This window comes from Giraffa tippelskirchi, chromosome 5, assembly GCF_054371585.1.
Source record: "Giraffa tippelskirchi isolate mGirTip1 chromosome 5, T2T-mGirTip1v1.2.pri, whole genome shotgun sequence".
NCBI lineage: Eukaryota > Metazoa > Chordata > Mammalia > Artiodactyla > Giraffidae > Giraffa > Giraffa tippelskirchi.
Window position 1 is genome coordinate 173,303,344 of NC_137279.1, and position 21,254 is coordinate 173,324,597.

Below are 21,254 nucleotides of genomic sequence, written 5' to 3' on the forward strand. Positions count from 1 at the left end.
GGATGACAGAGGACAAGATGGTTGGATGGCATCACCGACTCAGTGCACAAGAATTTGAGCAGGCTCAGGGAGATGGTGAAGGACAGGGAAGCCTGGTGTGCTGGAGTCCGTGGAGTCCATGTGCAATGAGTCGGACACGACTGAGTGACTGAACAACAAATAGCAACAATCACTTTAAACATCAATGGTTTACTACACCAATTAAAAGACAAAGAAGGTCAGAATGCACCTAAAAAACAAGATCCAACTGTATGTTGTCTGCAAGTCCACCTTAAATAGATAAAGATACACATAGATTAAAAGTAAAGGGATAGAGAAAGATATACCATGCTAACTAATCAAAAGAAAGTTGGAGAAGCAATATTAGTTTCAAACAGAAGAGATTTCAGAGAAAAGAAAATATTAGGGATAAAGAAGAGCATTACATCATGATAAAGGGGTCAATTATCCAAGAAGACAATGATCTTTAATGTGCATGTGCCTAACAAAGGAGTCTCAAAATGCGTGAGGCAAAAAGTAATAGGACTCAAGAAGAAATAAATAAATCTACTATCATAGTTAGAGACTTCAATATCCCTCTATCATAATGGACAGATCCAGCAGGCAGAAAACAAGCAAGGATATAGTTGAACTGAACAACATCAACAATCAACTGGATCTGTTTGACGACTATAGAATATCTTATTCAACATGAGAACACTGACCAACATAGACCATATTTGGGGCCATAAACCATAATCTAGACTTTAAAAAATAGAACTCATAGGATGTATGCTTTCAAACCACAATGAAATAGAAATCAGTAATGGAAAGATAATCGGAAAACTCCAAATTATTTGGCAAGTAAACCACACACTTCTAAATAACACACAAATCACAGAAGTAGTCTCAAGAGCAACTTAAAAAATATTTTAAATTAATGAAAATTCAAATACAACTAATCACATTTGTGAGATGCAGTGAAAGCAGTGCTTAAAGGGAAATTTATAGCATTGAAAGAATTATAAGAAAAGAAGAAAGATGTAAAATCAATAATCTAAGCTTCTCCCTTGGGAAACAGAAAAAGAAGAAAAAAATTAAGTCCAAATTAATTAAAGGAAAAGAAATAATAAATATCTGAGCAGAAAGCAATAAAATTGAAATAAGAAATACAGAGACAAAATCAATGAAACCAAAAGTTGGTTCTTAGAAAAGATCAATAAAGTTGATAAATCTCTAGCCAGATTAACTAAGGAAAAAAGAGAAAAGATAAAATTGCTACTATTAGATATAAGAGGAACCATCACTTCTTATACTATGGATATTAAAAAGAGAACAAACAAATATTATGAACAACTCCATGCTTACAAATTTGATAACCTAGTTGAAATGGGTCAATTTCCTGAAAGACACAATCTACCAAAAGTCAAAAGAGAAATAGCTAATCTGAATAGACCTCTATCTATAGAACAGTTTAAGTCAATAATTAATAACCTTCCAAACCAGAACGGACCAGACCTAGCTGATTTTCTTGGTGATTTCTACCAAATATTTGGGAAAGAAATCCTTCCAATTCTCTACAATCTCTTCCAGAAAAATAGATGCAGAGGGAGTACTTCCTGACTTATTTTATGAAACCAGCCATTATTCTCACTCCTAAACTGAGACCGGCCTGGGACCTGGGACCCTTTGCTGCAGTGCTGAAAAGCTTGTACCTGGACACATCTCTTCTTAAGCTACAAAAAAGCTATGTGGGACTAAAAATTATTGTGTGCCTGTGCAGTTAGGGCAAACTCTGGACCAAAAGATATAAAAAAGACAAAACAAAACCAAAACCTATCTGCCATTTCTGAAGGACCTGGAGCAACAACTGGGTGTTAGGAGCAAAAGCAGGGTGTTCTGCAGGGGCCCCTGCACTCAACAACACAAAGGACAGGCAAACCACCTAAATCACCCTCCCATCCAGACCCCTGGACACACTCCTATCATCACCCCATGTAAGAAATAAGCTCAGCCACCCACCTTGGGGACCAAGCAAGGGAGCTTGTCACTTGTTTCTGCTCCCTCCGGGAGCCCCAGTGAAGGCTTGACTGAATTGCTTGTCTGGGTTCTAGTCAATTTCTATTGATTGAGGAAGACCAAGAACCCCGGTGGGTATCAAAACCAAATAAAGATGTTACAGTAAAGGGAATATTTTGGAGGATAATTTGGTGGATTCTTACAAAACTAAACTTATCCTTACCGTGAGATCTCTAATCATCCTCCTTGGTATTTACCCAAAGGAGCTGAATACTGAAGTTCATACAAAAACCTGTGCACAAATGTTTATAGAAGCTTTATTCAAAATTGTCAAAACTTTGCTTTTTGAAAGCAACTAAGATGTCTTTCAATAGGTAAACAAACTGTGATACACTCATAAGTGAAAGTGCAAGTTGCTCAGTCGTGTCCGACTCTTTGTACCCCATGGACTTAACAGTCTATGGAATTCTCCAGGCCAGAATACTGGAGTGGGGAGCCTTTCCCTTCTCCAGGTATCTTCCTAACCTGGGGATTGAACCCAGGTCTCCCACATTACAGGCGGATTCTTTATCAGGTGAGCCATAAGGGAAGCCCTCATAGAATAAAATATAATTGAACAATAAAAATAAATGCACTATCAAGCCATGAAAACACATGGAAGATCTTTAAATGCATATTGCTAAGTGAAAGAACCAATCTAAAAAGGTTACATACAGTATGATTCCAGTTAATGACATGGAAGAGGCCAAACTATAGACAGTAAAAAAAATTAGTGGTTGCCAGGGGTGTGGCACAAAGAAAGGAGGGATAAGTAGGTGGAGCACAGGGGAGTTTTAAGGGCAGTGAAACTATGCTGTATGATACTGTAATGGTGGAAACATATCATTCCATATTTGTCAAAATCCAGAGAGTGTACACATACAGAATGAACCCAAAACTATGGACTTCAGTTAATAATAATGGCTCGAGGGCTTCCCTGCTGGCCCAGTGGTTAAGAATCTGCCTTGCAACACAGGGGACACCATTGGTCCAGAAAAATCCTACATGCCAGAGGCCAACTAAGCCCATGTGTCACAACCACTGACCCTGTGCTCTGGAGACCACCAGCCACAGCTATTGAGCCTACGTGCCACAACTACTGAAGCCCAGGTGCCTAGATCCTGTGTTTCTCAACAAGAGAAGCCACTGCAATGAGAAGCCCAGGAAGCACAAGTAGAGGGTAGCCCCTGCTGGCCACAACTAGAGAAAGCCCGTGTGCAGCAGTGAAGACTCAGTGCAGCCAAAAGTAAATAAGTAAAATAAATAAAATAAATAAATACATATGTAAAATAATAATGGCTCACCCATTATAAGAAATACACTATATTTATGCAAGATGTTAATAAGGGAAAGTATGTATATAGGAGGTGGTGAAGAAGTAGCAATATACGGGAACTCTGTGCTTTCTGCTCAATTTTTCTATAAGCCTAAAACCCCCTGAAAAATACTTTATTAATTAAAAAAAATACTACAAAGTCTCCTTAATTGATGCAGTGTGATTTAGCACGCAACTAGATAGATCAATGGATAGAAAAGTAAGTGAAGAAATAGGTCCAAGTACATATGAAGAAATAGGTCCAAGTACATTAGAATATGATAAAAGTGGTTACCTCAAAGTGACTGGAAAAGACGGAACTTTTTAATAAATGGTGATGGGACAATTGGATAATCATTTGTAAATATTAGAGGAACTCTGTCAAGAGCCCTACTATCATCAAGTGGGTATATGTCAGGGATGCAGCTGAACATCCTACAATGCACTGGACAGCTCCTCACTGTCTGCATAACAAAGACTTAGCTATGGCCCCAAATGTCATTAGTGCCACAGTTGAGGTATTCTGGAATAGGGGGAGGCTTTTGACTATCACTCAAAATCTAGATGCAGTAAAAGAAAATATGGATAAATTTGACTAGTGGAAAATTTTGAAATTTGAAAAGTTTTTATTTTTGACCATTTCCTCCTAACGTTCTGCATTTTGTTTTTTCATCATAATTATGGAATAGCAAGAGAATGTGAAAAATTTTTTTCACTAAGTTCTGTGTAGATGCCTCCAAATCCACTCGTCTCCTCCAATATTTAAATATTAATATTTTTGGTGTGGGCCATGATACAACCAGGTTTGATAACTACTGCTATACAGAAAGCCCATTTGTATCTTAGATGACTTCTAATCTGCTTATCTGTATGTCCTTATAATATCTATATTTGTGTGTGTCCATATGTATGCATGTGTAGGTGTGTCTTGCAAGTTTCTTGGAACAAATGTATTTTTTTTTATATATATATAAATTTATTTATTTTAGTTGGGGGCTAATTACTTTACAATATTGTAATAGTTTTTGCCATACATTGACATGAATCAGCCATGGGTTTACATGTGTTCCCCTTCCTGGACCCCCCACCCACCTCCCTCCCCATCCCATCCCTCTGGGTCATCCCATTGCCCCGGCCCTGAGCCCTTGTCTCATGCATCGAACATGGAATGGTGTTCTGTTTCACATATGATAATATACATGTTTCAATGCTATTCTCCCAGAACGTCCCACCCTCACCTTCTCCCTCAGAGTCCATAAAATTGTTCTATGCATCTGTGTCTCTTATTCTGTCTCGCATATAGGGTTATCGTTACCATCTTTCAAATTCCATATATATGCATTAGTATACTGTATTGTTGTTTTTTTGGGAACAAATGTATTTTATATTTAACATTTATTGAGTTCCAGGCACTGTCTTAAGTGCTTTACATATATTAACATATTTAATCATCATCACAAAACAATGAGATAGGTTTTTTTTTAATCTTCATTTTACAGATAACCCTGAGACACAGCAGTAACTTGCCCAAAGTCATACTGCTACTCAGTGGTGGAGCTGAGGAAGGATTAATTAATGGCCTGATATTCTCTGTTTTGGTGTTCATGAAAAGTAGTATTGAATTGCTTAACAACTTAATCAATTTCAACTTTTATGTTTATGTTTTGCTAAAACTATTTATTTTTGAATGAAGCTTCTTTTATTTTTTTATTGAGGTAAGAATACTTAACAAGATCTACCTACTTAAATGTTTAAATGCACAATATTGTTCACTATAGGTACTATGTTGTACAGCAGATCTTTAGAACTTATTCATCTTGCATAACTACTTTATACGCATTGAAGTGTCCCCCAGGGGGTCTTTTTCTTGAATGTATGTCCATGTTTACTCTGTTCCTCCATTTATTCCTATGTTGCCTGAATATTTTTAGCTTGTCATTACTATGACAATCACTATGCAAAAAGCCATGCCATGTATGCTATAAAATGTTAAATGCCCACTTGCTATGTTATATTTGTATTAATAAAAACTGCATATAATAAAAATGGTGTAATATATAGAAAGGGCTTCTCTTGTGGCTCAGCTGGTAAAGAATCCATCCACAATGTGGGAGACCTGGGTTCAATCCCTGGGTTGGGAAGATCCCGTGGAGAAGGGAAAGGCTACCCATTCCAGTATTCTGGCCTGGAAAATTCCATGGACTGTATAGTCCATGAGGTCACAAAGAGTCGGACACGACTGAGTGACTTTCACTTTCACCTACGTAGAAAAATTCAGATAAGACTATTACTGTGGATGTAGCAAACTCTTCTATAGGAATTGTTTCATTTGAGCAGTGTTCCTATAAAAGCTCCATTAAGAACAAGAATTCTTTCTCTTTTCACACTGAGACCTGTTCCTCTAGAGAGACACAATACAACTATGACAGTGTATGGACTTGGACAGTCCAAACTCAAGAAATACCTGCATGCTGATGCAATATCTTCTTTGCCTCCCGCAAGCGGTGGCCCAGCGGGCTTAATTTGAAAATTAGGTCAGAGTGGTAAAAGAAATTGAACACGCATTTCAAAAGGATAATGCTGCCTTCACTTGTTGCTTTTACATAATAATCATGGGAGCTAGAAGAGAGAGTGGGGATAATATGTGAATAAATGGCTTAGATAATGCAAACAAGGTTTTTTTCCCCCTCCTGTAACTGACCTGTCTGTTTGGCAGTTGGTTTCCCAGCTGAAAATACATTTCATGAGTATGTCCAAGGTCATCAAGTTGATGTGCTCATAGATATCCATAAGTGTATCCTGAGAGCCACAAATCTTCTCCCACTTACCCTGGCATAGGAGGTCAAGATCAACATCATCATCATCATCAAAATGCTTTTATCTGAAAGTTCCTCCCTGACACTTCTCTTAACTATGTGACAGAGACAATTCTGACTTAGCAAGGGTCAAAGGTTGTATAAGTAAATGTTAACCTGAAATAGCTGCCCCTTATTTCACTAGTAAAATGGGTTTATTTAGGCACAGCAAAGAACTGAAATTCAGGACACGCAATCATGGTGCGTGCATGCTCAGTTGTGTCCAACTCTTTGTGACCCCATGGACGTAGCCCACCAGGATCCTCTGTCCATGAGATTTCCCAGGCAAGAATACTGGAGTGGTTGCCATTTCCTCCTCCAGGGGATCTTCCTGACTTCAGGGATCAAACCTGTGTCTCCTGCATCTCTTGCATTGCAGGTAGATTCTTACCACTGAGTCACCTGGGCAAGTCAGGAGAACAAAGGACAGGAACAGTTATAGAGCAGAAGGAGGAGCTGGGGGGAGCTGTTATAAACAGAGTCCATTGAAGGAAACTGGGAGATTAGAGTGCAGTGGTTTTTCATTGTCCAAGTTGTGATAGTCTCATTAACCAGGCTGTTGCGGGTAAGGAGAAATTCTTCCTTTCTTTTGCTGGATAGTAAAGTAGTAACCTTCTTCCTGTTGGATATGCAAAGGGAAGTTTCTTCCGATTGAGTCTGCAATTGACCACTAGTAGTAGGATGTGAGAGCTCCCTTTTCTGGCTTCCTGACTCCATTTAAATGAGATTTCTGTTTAATAATTTTCACATAAATAAGCCAAGTGCTTACTTGGCATGAGAAAGAGAAAAATGCACCAACTAAATGAGAAAAAGCATGGAACAAACCAGGTATCTGGTAAATGGCTGAGGTAAGTATCTTTGGCCTTCCAATTATTATCACAACTCTTGTTTTAGAACAGATCAGGGTTCCAGTAAAACAGATAATCTCACACAAGACCCATAATTACAAGGGTTCTCCCCAGGGCTTCCTCCTTCTTTAGTCCCCAGATTGCTAGATATCCCACCCATCACTATTCTCAACTACTATAGCTACACTTAAAAATAAACTTGGAATTAAAAATAATTTTTTTTTTAATTTAGAAGTGGGGAACAGAGATAAGCAGTGAATAGGAGCAGCTGCTGGGAGGTGGCTCTCAGCCAACCACTGCCTGTGTCCACTCTACTTCTGCCCCCAAATGACCCACTTCCACTACCCAAGATGTTTTGTGCCTTAAACTGTTACAAAGTTCCTTGCTGAAAATGTATTCATCATAATAAGCATTCTTTATGTACAAAATAAAAATAAATCTACATGTCAACAAGCTATATTTGTTGAGCACCCATGCCTACAGCTGGGTGCTAAGGATTCGGAGGCCACAGGAAAAAAGGCAAAGAAATTAAAACAAATCTTTTACCCAAATGTCAATTGTTTAGTCAGTTGCTTTCATCCTGAGGGCTTCCCAGATGGCACTAGTGGTAAAGAATACACCTGCCAATGCAGGAGATGCAAGAGACACAGGTTTGATCCCTAGGGAGGGAAGATTCACTGGAGTAGGAAATGGCAACCCATTCCAGGATTCTTACCTGGAAAAGTCCATGGACAGAGAAGCCTGGTGGGCTACAGTTCAGGGGGCTGCAAAGAGTCGGACACGACTGAGGATTATGTAAGTTTTACTGAGTACAAAAAGTGAGTTTGCTGATACAATATTGTTAATCAATTATATTTCAAAAAGAATTCTATAAAAATAAATAAAATAAAATGAAACCTGCAAGAATACCAAAAAAAGGGAGTCTAGAAGAAATGAGAACAAAAGAGGCTCTCTGGAGATACTTTGCAACAATTCAGCAGGGGAGTAGCTGTAAGAGGAGTCTTGGGGAAATAAGCAACTGAGAAGCAAGAAAGATAGAAATGGTTCATCAAACTGTTGATAAACTCAAATATCACCACAAGCTGATTTGCAATTATGCATAAAACTGCACAGCACCAGACTTGGAAAGTGAAGGAGTCTTTTGGGCCTAGAAAAAAAAAAACAGTCTCAAAGGCCCTTCCTGAATCATCTAACTTCAGAGAAAACAAAACAGAACTTTAGGTCCCACCCTGATGCTTCAGGCTGGTTGCAACTACGTGAGATTTATCACCCCCTGTCCAGAAACCTTCCACCCCCTACACCTGCCCAGAAGACTTATCACCCCCTGCCCAGAAACCTTCCACAGTTCAGTTCAGTTTGGTGGCTCAGTCGTGTCCGACTCTTTGCGACCCCATGAATCGCAGCACGCCAGGCCTCCACATCCATCACCAACTCCCAGAGTTTACCCAAACCCATGTCCTTCGAGTCAGTGATGCCATCCAACCATCTCATCCTCTGTCCTCCCCTTCTTCTCCTGCCCCCAATCCTTCCCAGCATTAGCTTCTTTGCCAATGAGTCAACTCTTCGCATGAGGTGGCCAAAGTATTGGAGTTTCAGCTTCAACATCAGTCCTTCCAATGAACACTCAGGACTGATCTCCTTTAGGATGGACTGATTGGATCTCCTTGCAGTCCAAGGGACTCTCAAGAGTCTTCTCCAACACCACAGATCAAAAGCATCAATTCTTCGGCGCTCAGCTTTCTTTATAGTCCAACTCTCACATCCATACATGACCACTGGAAAAACCATAGCCTTGACTAGACGGACCTTTGTTGGCAAAGTAATGTCTCTGCTTTTAAATATACAAACCCCCTATAAATATGGAGCCCCTCGATCCCTCTTGGTGCTCAGCCTGGTCGTTAGGCCGACTGTCGCCCCTCCTTGCCTGAATAAAGGTAACCTACTTCCGTTGGGGTCGTCTTTCCTTTTCTGCCTCGCCCGAACTATACCCTACATTCTTGGTGCTGAAACCCGGGAGGGGGCGAGGCACTCGTCTCACTCTCACTCTCTCCCTCTCCCTCCCACTCGTTATTTTCCCTTTTCCGGGAGTCTGGGAGCGTGAACACCGCGGAGCACACTTTTCTGCCAGGGCTCTTAAGCCCCCCTTGGGGACACCTAGTGCCTACGTGAGTGGTGCAAGCCTTGTGCAAAGACTTTATTGGTGATTTGCATACCCCCAGGCCTTGGCTCTGCCCGCTTTCCCTCTCTCTCTCTCTCTGACAACCTCCGGAATAGAGAACTCTTGCCATTAGACTGCTCTACATGCAACACTCTACTCAAGCCGGCCCCTAGATTAAGGTAAGATCTGGACGGTGTTCTAGAGGCGCCCTAGAACTCAGTCCTCTCCAGGTCCCTGGGACCCCCAGCCCAGGGCCACTCTGTAGGCGACGGTGGGGGATGCTCCACCTTGATCAACACAGAGCTCTCTTCTCGTAACTCCTGTTGTGACTACGGGTGACAACTCGAGTTCCCAATAGGAGCTGCTGCTTGCCTTTCAATTATGGGGTCTGGCCAATCTGTCCCAAAAGATTCCCCTCTTACCTGTGTTCTCAAAAATCTCAAACCACTCTCACTCACTGAACTCAAAGCTGACTGCTTAAAACAACTCTGTACACAGATTTGGCCTCAATACCAATTAGACAATCAAGACTGCTGGCCTGACGCCGGCACATTTGACTTGAACATTCTTCAAAATCTCACCGACTTCCTTAAACGGAATGGCAAGTGGTCGGAGATCCCATATGCCCAAGCCTTTTGGGCCCTTCAGAACAGGCCTTCCGTATGCCAGGCCTGCTCCACCCACGAGGTCCTTCTATGCACCTTGCCTCTCAAGCAAAAGGGCTCTTTTTCCTCAACTAATTGTGGACTGCGACCTTCCACACTCTGGAAGTTCGACCCCGCAGACGAGCCCCCTCCCTACCCACAACCCCACCAACCCTCTCCTTCCCCTTCATCCAACTCACCTACTGACCCCAAACCTCTCCTGACTCCCCCTTCCCACTTCCTTCCCCCTCTGCCACACGGTCACGTACCCAACACATTTCCCCTGAGAGAGGTGGCAGGACCAGAGGGCCCCATCCGAGTCCATGTGCCATTTTCATTGTCAGATATGAGCCAGATAGAAGAAAAGTTAGGATCATTTTCTAAAAATTCTACCAGATACAGAAAAGAATTCCTGAGACTCTCCCAGGCCTATAACCTCACATGGAGTGACGTATATTATATCCTAAAGGCCACTCTCACCCCAGATGAAAAAGACCGTATCTGGTAAGCGGCAAAAGTCCATGCTGAACATTTACATAACCAAGACTGGGATAGCCCAGTTGCTGATGAGGCGGTGCCTCAGTTAGATCCCCACTGGACTTAACAGCCTGGTGACCCAGGTATCAGGAGACTCAATCATATGATTACTTGCATTCTAGAAGGAATGCAGAAAAATACTCATATCCATGTCAATTATGATAAAGTCAGAGAAATCACCCAAGGGGCAGACGAAAATCCAGCCTTATTCTTGGCACGCCTAACGGAGGCAGTCCAGAAATATACCAACCTAGATATCACTACCCCTGGTGGGTTACTCTACCTTCACGTTCAATTCATCAGCCAGTCAGCCCTTGAAATCAGATGCAAGCTTCGACAACTAGAAAAGGGCCCTGAGACCCCCTCAAAGAGACCTTCTAGAAGTAGCCTTCAAGGTGTTTAATAATAGAGAAGAGGAGGCTAAGAGAGAAAAAGAACATGAGAGAAAAGCTAAATATGCCTTTTTGGTGGCAGCAATTAAGGGAAGAGATCAGCCTGGCCCAAGTCATCCCAGAACGGGACTTAAGACCCCCCTCCCCCCAAACCTGGACCCTGTTTCCGATGCAACCAGTCAGGACACTGGGCAAAGGCATGCCCAAACCCCTAGCCCCCCATAAAAGCATGCCCAATCTGTGGCCAATGGGAACACTGGAAGATGGACTGTCCCTAGGGACACCCTGGCACCCCTGGGGAGGTCCCCACCTCCCAGACCTGGAGAGTGGAATGTCCACAGGAACGCCCTGGTGCCTCTGGAGAGATCCCCACTTCTCCCCAGAACCCCAGCCCAACTCTACGAGACTTGTTCCAATGATGGGGTCTGGGCTCCAGCCCCCCAGCCCGTGTCCTAGACACGAGCTTGGAACTTAGGGTAGACAGGGTAGTGGCCGGGAAAAAGACCTCTTTTATAGTAGACACTGGAGCCACTTTCTCTCTCTTAACTTCCTACTCGGGCCCAACTCAAGACTCAGAACTCACAATCAAGGGAGTGTCTGGAGTTCCCCTAAGGCCAAAAATCAGCCCTCCATTACTCTGTCAATTAGGAAAATCGACCCTTATACACTCATTCCTCATAATGCCTCAGTGTCTGATGGCACTCCTAGGGAGAGATTTGTTATCCAAATTGGGAGCCTTTATTAGCATACCCATCCTCGAGACAGTCTCTATATTCTGCATGCAGATGGCACCTGGACGGTCCCTATCCTTCACCCCTGACCTTCCCTTAGATCTACCCACCTTAGACCCCCAAGTCTGGGACACTGATCACCCATCCATAGCCAAACATCAACCCCCAGTCCACATTAGCCTAAAAGACCCCTCAACTATAATCACCCAGCAACAGTACTCTCTCACCCCGGAGGCCCAGAAGGGATTTAAGCCTATCATAGACCATCTTCTTCAAGCCTCTATCCTAATTCCTACCCATTCACCACACAACACCCCTATTCTGGCAGTAAGGAAGGGACCAAACTCTTGGAGACTGGTCCAGGATCTGCAAAAAGTCAATGAGGCCATCACGTCGACATTCCCAGTAGTCCCTAACCCTCACACCCTTCTGTCTACCATACCCCCGACTGCAACCCACTTCAGGGTATTATATCTCAAAGACGCCTTTCTCACCATCCCCTTCCACCCCCTCTCCCAACCCTTTTTTGCCTTCACCTGGCAAGACCCTGAGACACACGTTTCCCAACAACTAACATGGACAGTTCTCTCCCAGGGGTTCAGAGACAGTCCCCACTTTTTTGGACAGGCTTTACAACAGGACCTACAGACACTTGACCTAGGCCTGAGTCATCTCCTCCAATACGTAGATGATCTCCTCCTTTGTAGCCCAACCTGAAAATTCTGCCTCCAACATACTGCCAAACTCCTTGGGGCCCTGAGATCCTGAGGTTATCGGGTATCCCAATCTAAGGCTCAAATAGCCCAGACAAACGTCACTTACCTGGGGCTCTCCATATCCCATCAACAGAAAACTATTCCCCTAGATAGAATCCAGGCCTTAATTAACTGCCCACTTCCAAAATCAAAAAGAGAACTCTTGTCTGTCCTCGGCCTCCTAAATTTTTTCTGTATCTAGATCCCTAACTTCTCCCTCATTGCAAAGCCACTCTATGAGGCAACTAAAAGATGTCTGGATGAGCCCCTCTTTAATCCCTCCTCGCTGGCCAATCCTCTTCGCCAGCTCACCCAGAGCCTCCTCTGAGTGCCAACTCTCCACCTGCCAGATCACACCAGACCATTCTTTCTCTTTGCAATTCCAACCAAGGACAGGCCCTGGGGCTTCTATGTCAGCGAGCTGGAGACACCTGGGCTGCCATAGCTTATCTATCAAAACAGCTTGACATGGTGACCAAGGGGTGGCCTCCCTGTATACAGGCCATGGCTGCTATCGCAGCCCTCATACCCGAAGCAAATAAACTCTCTAGACATGCCTCTTTAACAGTCTGTTCTCCACACACCTTCTGGGACTTACTATCACATCGGGCTTTCCTCTCCCTTCCCCCTTCCAGGGTACAGGTCCTATATGCCTTTCTCCTCGACCCTCAGCTCTCATTATTACCCATGTCCTCTACAACAGACTCCCTCCTACATAGCTGCAGCCTAACAGTAGATCTTACCCAAAACCCCTTCCAACATTTAACAGATCAGCCCATCCTAAACCCAGACACCCCACATTGGTTTGTTGATGGCAGCTCTCAAAAATCCCCACCCTTTGCAGCAGGATATACAATCATCCAGGGGACCTTCGTCACAATCACGGAATACAGACAATTGAAGCTTCATCTCTGCCACCTCACACCACCTCCCAACAGGCAGAACTGATAGCTCTCATCAGAGTTTTAACTCTGGCTGAAAATCTAAGGGTTAACATCTACACAAATTCCAAATATGCCTATAACATACTTCACTCAAACATCCTAATATGGAGAGAAAAAGGTTTCTTAACCCAAAAGGGATCCCCCATTATTAATTCAGACCTGATCCACAAATTCTAGAGGCAGCACTCTTACCAAACCAAGCCGCCATCCTCCACTGTAGGGGACATCAAAAGGGAAGTCTCATATCAGCCTACAACAATGCTGCAGACCAGAAGGCAAAGGAGATAGCGCTGTCCCATCCTTCCCTCCAGTCCCCTGTCATCTTAGCTCTGACTCCACTTGACCCTCCCACCACCAGAGAAATTCTCTCTTTTCTACACTCACTTTTTCATCCCTCCTCCAAGACACTCCAACAGTTCCTCCGTAACCACTTCCCCATATCCAATGCTGACCAACAATATTTAGATAACCTTACCTGCTCCTGTCAAACATGTCAACGTACTAACCCCAATTCCAACCTTAAACTGACATCCTTTCCAACCCACCAAATGCAAGGCAGCCTCCCAGCACAGGACTGGCAGATAGACTTACTCATATGCCCCCTGTCCGGAGAGTCAGATACCTCCTGGTCCTTGTGGACACCTTTTCGGGATGGGTAGAAGCATTTCCCACTACAAACAAAAGAGCTCACACCGTGGCCCAGATCCTCCTCACAGAAATTATCTCCAGGTTTGGCCTACCTTCATCCCTACAGTCTGATAATGGCCCGGAATTTACATCCAAGGTCACCCAGCAACTTGTCCAATCCTTACAGATACCCTGGAAATTTCACATTCCATACCATCCCCAGTCCTCAGGAAAGGTATAAAGGATGAATAGAATAATCAAAGAAACCCTTACCAAACTAACCCTCGAGGTACATCTGGATTGGACTAAACTTTTGCCAATTGTTCTCCTCAGAATACGGGCTTTGCCCAGAAAGCTCCTGGGGCTGAGCCCCTTTGAGGTGATGTATGGAAGACCCATGCTCCCTCTTGGACTCCCCTCTGAACCTCCTCCCATACCAAGCTTCCTACACTCCCCTCTGCTGGTGGAATTCTGCAATGCCCTCTGGAAATACATTAACCACAACTTGCCTGCCCCTGACCCCCAAGCCTCCCTACTCCCTTTACAAATTGGGGACATGGTCTATCTGTCTGATAATCCCCAGGGTGACTTAACCTCAAAGTGGCAGGGACCATTCAAAATCATCCTCCTTACCCCAGCTGTAGCCAAACTTGAGAAGGTCACCTCCTGGGTACACCTCTCTCACCTAGAATGGGTCGCCTCCGATCCTGTGCTACCCTCCTTAAATGACACCTATCAGGTATCCCTCACAGGACCTACCTCCTTAAAATTCACCCAGCAACAACCTCTGTCAACCATCCAAGAAGACACTGAATGACCCGGACTCTCTTCAACCTACAACTGTTCCTGACTCAACTACTACAAGATCTCTAGACCAGTGCCCCGACAGGAACCTCCTTCAAAGACCTGACTACACTGGTGTCTCAACTGTGGCTCCAGGGAACCTTCTACAACCTGACTCCAGACGAAATTGATTTCTTTACTCTCATTCTCTACATCATTCTACATCCTAATGAACACTGTTCCTCCTCAGATTCAAACAACCACCAACTTGGGACCTTCGGCCCCTCGCCCTGACTGGCCTCTCCCTGTCTCTCTAACTATAATTGCACTCTTAGTCTTAATCCTTGCTATAGGCCTAGTAACTGTCTCCCCTCAAGACTGGCCACCTATCCTTCGTCTTTACGTGGGTATCGCCTACGTCGCTAGCTGTGTTCTACTCCTAGGGTGCTATTTCCTCTGCACCGCCTAACTAACAGCCCCATGACTCCTCTGTTCCTTATCCTTGCTGCACTCCCCAGTCTTCTGGCTACTCCCTGCTCGTGCTCAGAAATTTATTCCTACGTACATTCCTCATGTTATAATACAGCTCCAAAACCATGCACCATGAACCTCGGGGGCGGGAAGTCCAAATCCCTACTCACTGTTAAAGTACAAAAGAGAGTTTCGTGAGTACCTGCCATAAGCCAAATGGAAGAAACATATGTTTCTATCCCATTACCCACTGTGGGTACTCAGACGGGGGCAGGGTACTAGATCAAAATCGGGAAGAGAAACAAGAACAAGTCATAAAGAACATAATTTCCTGGTTACAGGTGACCCCTGAGCCTTATAAACACCTAGACCTCCTTTCCCAATTACGGCCTCTCCTAAAACCTCCCTCTGGCAACCAACCCCTTACCCGCCTTCTCAACTCTTCCTTCCAATTCTTCCAGTACACACAACACACATCCCAGTGTCGGATATGCATGTCACTGTCTCCCTCACCGCATATAGCAATTCCTTTACCTTCAACCTGGCTGTTACAGGGCAACTATACCTCCCCTTCTCAACAAAAGACTACACAACTCATTGGGCCAGTCTCTGACAATGTCCTACTCTCAGCCTCTTCAGACCTAACCTGTATTAACTTCTCTAGTCCCAACTACACTGGTCTTAAAACTCCATTCCCTCCTTCTGTTCCACTTGGGTTCTCTAGAACAGCACAAATAATTGCACCAATCCGGGAATCTTCATTCTCTGTGGCACCTGTGCTTATTCATGTCTCCCCTTGGAGCCCCCTGGACCCTGCATCTTGGTCTTCCTGACCCTGGGCCTAATATTCCTCAAAGAAGAAGAGGTAGAACAAATAGTCTACCCCCAAGGGGAACTTTCCCACAGAAAAAGACGAGCTGTCATAGCCCCCCTTCTGATTGGGACTGGCATAGCAGCAGCCCTAGGCACTGGGATTGGAGGCGTCTAGACCTCTGCCCATTTCTATTACAAGCTGTCCCAAGAACTTAATGAAGACATGGAGCAGGTAGTGGAGTCCTTCGTTTCAATCCAAAGACAAATTAACTCATTAGCTTCTGTGCCCCTACAAAATAGGCGAGCCCTGGACCTTCTCACCGCAGAAGAGGGAGGGACTTGCCTTTTTCTAGGAGTGGACTGCTGCTATTTTGTTAATGAAACGGGCATAGTCCAGGACAGAGTCAAAGAACTTAGGGACAGAATTGAATGCCACAGAAAAGAGTTACAAAACCTTTACAGTCCCCAAAACCTATTCCAACAGATCCTCCCTTGGTCATTCCTTTTCCTGGGATCATTGGTACTTATCATTCTATTCCTCTTATTTGGACCTTGTCTCTTCAATCTCTTTCAAAGGTTTCTCCAAGAACGGATTCGGGCCATCTCTCAAGATCAGGTCAAGACCATCCTTCTTCTTGAGAGCCTCACCCCAAGCTCAGAAAAAGGAGGCCCTGGGCCCTAGGACGATCCTCCATTCCAGATCCAAAACCGTCGCCTCTATCCAGCAGGAAGTAGTCAGATAGATACGGCGCCCTTTTCCCCATTTTTTTATGATGTCAGGGTCTGGAATGAAGGAGTCTTTTGGGCCTAGAAAAGAAAACAACAGTCTCAAAGGCCCTTCCTGAATCATCTAATTTTAGAGAAAACAAAACAGAACTTTAGGTCCCACCCTGATCCTCCAGGCTGGTTGCATCTATCTGAGATTTATCACCCTCTGTCCGAAAACCTTCCACCCCCTACACCTGCCCAGAAGACTTATCACCCCCTGCCCAGAAACCTTCCACAAACCCCCTATAAATATGGAGCCCCCCTGATCCCTCTCGGTGCTCAGCCTGGTCGTTAGGCCGACTGTCGCCCCTCCTTGCCTGAATAAAGGTAACCTACTTCGGTTGAGGTCGTCTTTCCTTTTCTGCCTCGCCCGAACTATATCCTACAGAAAGCATGCCCCCTTCCTCTCTAGCTTGTACTTCTAGGTTTCTGCCTTAAGAACGCACAACGGACATTTTCATCACAATCCCAGTCAATTTCAGGTTAAATTCGCTTTGTGAGCTTGGCTGAGGACCCAGCCGACCAGGTAGCAACAGTGGTTCTCTCTTGGGAAAGGGATGGGTTTGCAGATGATGTAGGTGGAGGGCAACTTGGCTCTGTTTGCGGTGTTCGAAGCGTTATGATGAAACTGTATTAATGAATTACTTGTCTAATTTTCAAGAGTGTACAATTTAAAAATCAAAAATATGCCATGTACAAGTGGAATTTTGGAATAGAACTCATTTATAAATCAGGGACCACCCACAGGAATATTCTACAACATCCTTCTGCCCCTTTGGAAGAGCACAAGTCAGCTCCTAATGATACTCCACTACCTGCAAGAGGAAACTCACATCTGGGACTTCATGTAGACGCATTCTTTCTAGGTCCTTTATGGCCTTCAGGCAAGTCTATTCCAACCTTCAAACTTTTACTCCTGCTAACTCATTGTGCCTAAAATGCCCTCATCCGTATTATCCACATATTCAAGTCCAGCTCATAGTTCATAGTAAATTTGAGTCTCCTCTGAATCTGAAGCTATAGTTGCTTCTAGTTTCCTTACTTGTCACCACAGCACTTATCATCTGAATCTTACCACTTGGTTCTTGGTTTACTGCCATAAGATCTCAAAATATACCTAAGATGGATGACCAGATCTTCATCTTCTTTTATCATCCAAAGAATGATTGCAAAGGCTTACATGGACACTCATTGCTCGGTGGGTACTTGTACATTGGCTAATTTCTAGAATCATCCCCATTTGACTTTCACTACCCACTAAACAGATATCTGATACATTCGCTGTAGCGTTTTGCAACACGCCAGAGCACTTTCATCCCTTCACTTACCAGCATGATGTTTGCAGATTGAGCCATCACCTTGACAAACGATTTCAAGGTATTAAAATGGAATCCAGGAGTTAGTAGGCGACGGTGCTGAGACCATTTGGGTCCATTCAAAGTCACTAGTCCTCTTCCTTGAGAAATAAAAGGCGCAGAACCACATGCCATTTTATTAGGTGAGATGGGGAAGGACAGGTGAGGAACATAGATATCGGGAGTGACTGTTGGTGCACAGACAGTGGTGACACAGTGCAATGTCAAAGTAGTGCTCGTACATTAAGGTTGAAGTGAGTTTTGATGCTTACACATGGGATGGATGTATTTAGCACTGTAAGAAAGACCCTGAGTTTTGAAGCTGGATAAGCATGCTAATCCTGAAACCACCAGTTACTACCTGGTAGTAATTAAGTCATGTAACCTCCCTGGAGTTTGGTTTTCTCCATGAGAAACTGTGATAATAAATACCTACTTCACTGGGTCACTGTGCAGATTAAATGAAGGCATATACATAAGGCGCCTAGCTTGGTCCCACTAAAGGCACAACAAATATTTATCTCCTCTCCATTCTAAACCAATCCATATACTGCTGTCTTTACACAAAATTCACAAGCAACTAGATAAGAGGTTTCAGTCTGTCTTCAGCTATCCTCTCCTTCAATGTTAGTCTGTGCTTCACACCTGTAAGTGATGCAAAGTGAAAAGACTCATCAAACCTAATGCCTCATAATCTTCTGTTACCCGACAGGTAAAGATTTGGCTTTAAAAGGACCTTAAAGTTTATTAATATACAATTGCCATCATTCATTGAGTGCTTATAACATGCCAGGCTTGCAATAGATACATGCTCCAACGCTGATATAATGCCAGCCATTACACTAAAATGGCTAAAATGAAAATATGTGTTTCATTCAATTCTCACAATAGCTCAGAGATGTTACTCTCATCTTTATTTTCAAAGATGAGGAAACAGAGGCTTAGAGAAATTAGATGACTTCCTCAAGATCACTCAACTAGTTAGTGGGGATGGGGAAGGGCAGGATTCAAATTCAAGTAGCTCTGAATCCAAAACCTATATTCTTTCATTTAATTCCTTCTTTGTCTAACATAAATGCCAATTATATAACTAAAAAGCTTAATTTGTCTGCTCATGGAATATTTTCAAACTGCATTTTGAAGCAAAACTTTACTGATTTGCATATGGAAACACAGAAACTCCAAAAAGAAAGAGGAAGATCTAAGAAAACAAGAGAGAAGAAAGAATAAAATAAAGAATGTGGAAGGTAAGGCTGCAGTTTTAAAGACAAGAGATGGGACAGATTTACAGACAGGCTGTCTTGCAAATGAGACTTTGGCAGAGAAATTGACAAGGAGGGTTCCTAGGAAGTTGCACTATGCTGACCTTAGGGCTTCCTCTTGACCTTCCCCCTAGAAAACTCATACTATAGATCTACCATATTCTCAATGCTTTTGAACTCTAATTTGAGTTTTCTTGGCAAGCTCTACTATACAAATGCGGCTTCAAGAAAGAGTGGGTCACCTCCTTCATTTGCACATACATACCAATGCATGGAATCATGAACTTATACAGGAGGCTGGACTTGGGATCTGCAGAGTCAAGCAGAGGAAATAAAAGACAACATTAGAGGAAAATCACCAAAGTTGGGGAAGGTTCTCTTCATTTGCCTAAACTAACCACAAACAGTGAGCAAAAGGAAGCCTGGGGCTCACTCCCTACAGCCCTTGGCTGTCTTGACTCAGGAAGCTGACAACAGCAGCTCCAGGAGGCAGACAGGTACACAATTCCAGATTCTTTCCTTGTTTCCACTTCCTCCAGCAGAAACAGAGATTGCCCAAAGGTTGCAAAGTGTCCAGGACAGGAGTTGGGACAATACATCACATCTTTTTCGGAAAGCAAATTAACTATTAGAGCCAGGACCTGCAGAACCCGGAGAAGGGTTCTCCTGAAATCTAACATGAGGGTGTTTTACAGCTCTTGTCCTTTACAAGATGAATATGAGACAAATCAGAGCTGTGGGACTAGGAGACATGGAGGCTTTCAGGGAGAGGCTGCTGTCTTCTATCAGGTTTTACTAAGAGTAAGGGAAGTAACGGGACTTCCCAGGTGGTGCTAGTGGTAAAGAACACACCTGGCAATGCAGGAGATGTAAGAGACGTGGGTTCAATCCCTGGGTCAGGAAGATCTCCTGGAGAAGAACATGGCCACCCACTCTAGTATTCTTTCCTGGAGAATCCCATGGACAGAGGAGCCTGGCAGGCTACAGTCCATGGGGTCGCAAAGAGTCGGACACGACTGAAGCGACTTAGCACACACATGCACGCAAGGGAGGTAATAGCACAAAGAAGCTGAGCCTATCATTAGCTTTACAAAGTTGGGAGAGCAAAAACTGGACATTTGAATTTTGTGGTATGAGATGATCTACCCTGGGAACATTTCTCCTGAAGACTTTATACTCAAGAAAGGGGCTGAGGGTGGGGAGTATTACTGATGCTGAAGTCACAAAACCAAGAGAGGAAAGGAAGGCCCTGGAGATCTGATGGTACCGTCTACGCTTTAAGATACACTGCCCTAAAACGGTCCATGGGAGTGTGAACAAGACAAGGGACCAGGGGGACGTGGGAATCCCCTTCAGGATTGGTGGGAAACCGCTTGACACTTCCGCCCGTGTCTCTTAAAGGCCCAATACCAATCTTTGCTTCAGAATTCCTTTAGAATCCTGCCTATGGGTTGTGTCATATCACTCCTAGGAGGATTAGGACCCTGAGATTCATCCCTTTTCTTACCTGTTCTGCTCAGAAATGTCTTTACATAGTCCGGGTCATAGATATAAAAATATGTCTGAAAGGGCCCAACCCAGCGAGGAAAGGCACAAGGGTATTTTTCTACAATCTTCTCAAGGGTCTCCATTTCACCATCTTTAAATAACTGCAATGAACAAGTGAAAGAAATTAGAGAAGTCAGCCAGTCTGGACTCCCCCCTCTACAGACACAAGTTGAGCTCAAGTCCCGGATGAGGTCCCACAGGTAGAGGGGCTTGACCCTTTTTCTGGAAGTGAGTGAACACACTTTCCTTGGGATTTCTAAGCCTAGAGTATAATTTTCTAACCAAACAGTATATTCGTCTTTTCAATATAATATGTTGTATCACCAGACAATGTTCCTGTTGAATGATATATATTGTGAGCTATTTCCCCAAGTGAGAAGGTGCAGTGAATAGAGTCACGCACTCTGCCTC

At 43.8% G+C, this 21,254-nt stretch overlaps 1 protein-coding gene across 1 annotated transcript in view; it reads right to left on the bottom strand.

Moving 5' to 3' along the window:
- The window catches only part of CYP4X1 (cytochrome P450 family 4 subfamily X member 1), a 32,352-nt gene extending 11,411 nt beyond the window's left edge, over positions 1-20,941 (bottom strand). The window contains exons 1-5 of the mRNA XM_081492853.1: positions 20,803-20,941; positions 19,561-19,605; positions 18,007-18,134; positions 6,054-6,181; positions 5,817-5,971 (exon numbers count right to left, since the gene is read on the bottom strand). Of these exons, the coding sequence (XP_081348979.1) occupies positions 5,817-5,971; positions 6,054-6,181; positions 18,007-18,134; positions 19,561-19,605; positions 20,803-20,926 (580 nt within the window). The 5' untranslated portion in view covers positions 20,927-20,941. The remainder of the gene's footprint in view (positions 1-5,816; positions 5,972-6,053; positions 6,182-18,006; positions 18,135-19,560; positions 19,606-20,802) is intronic.
- Between the last annotated feature and the right edge of the window lie 313 nt (positions 20,942-21,254).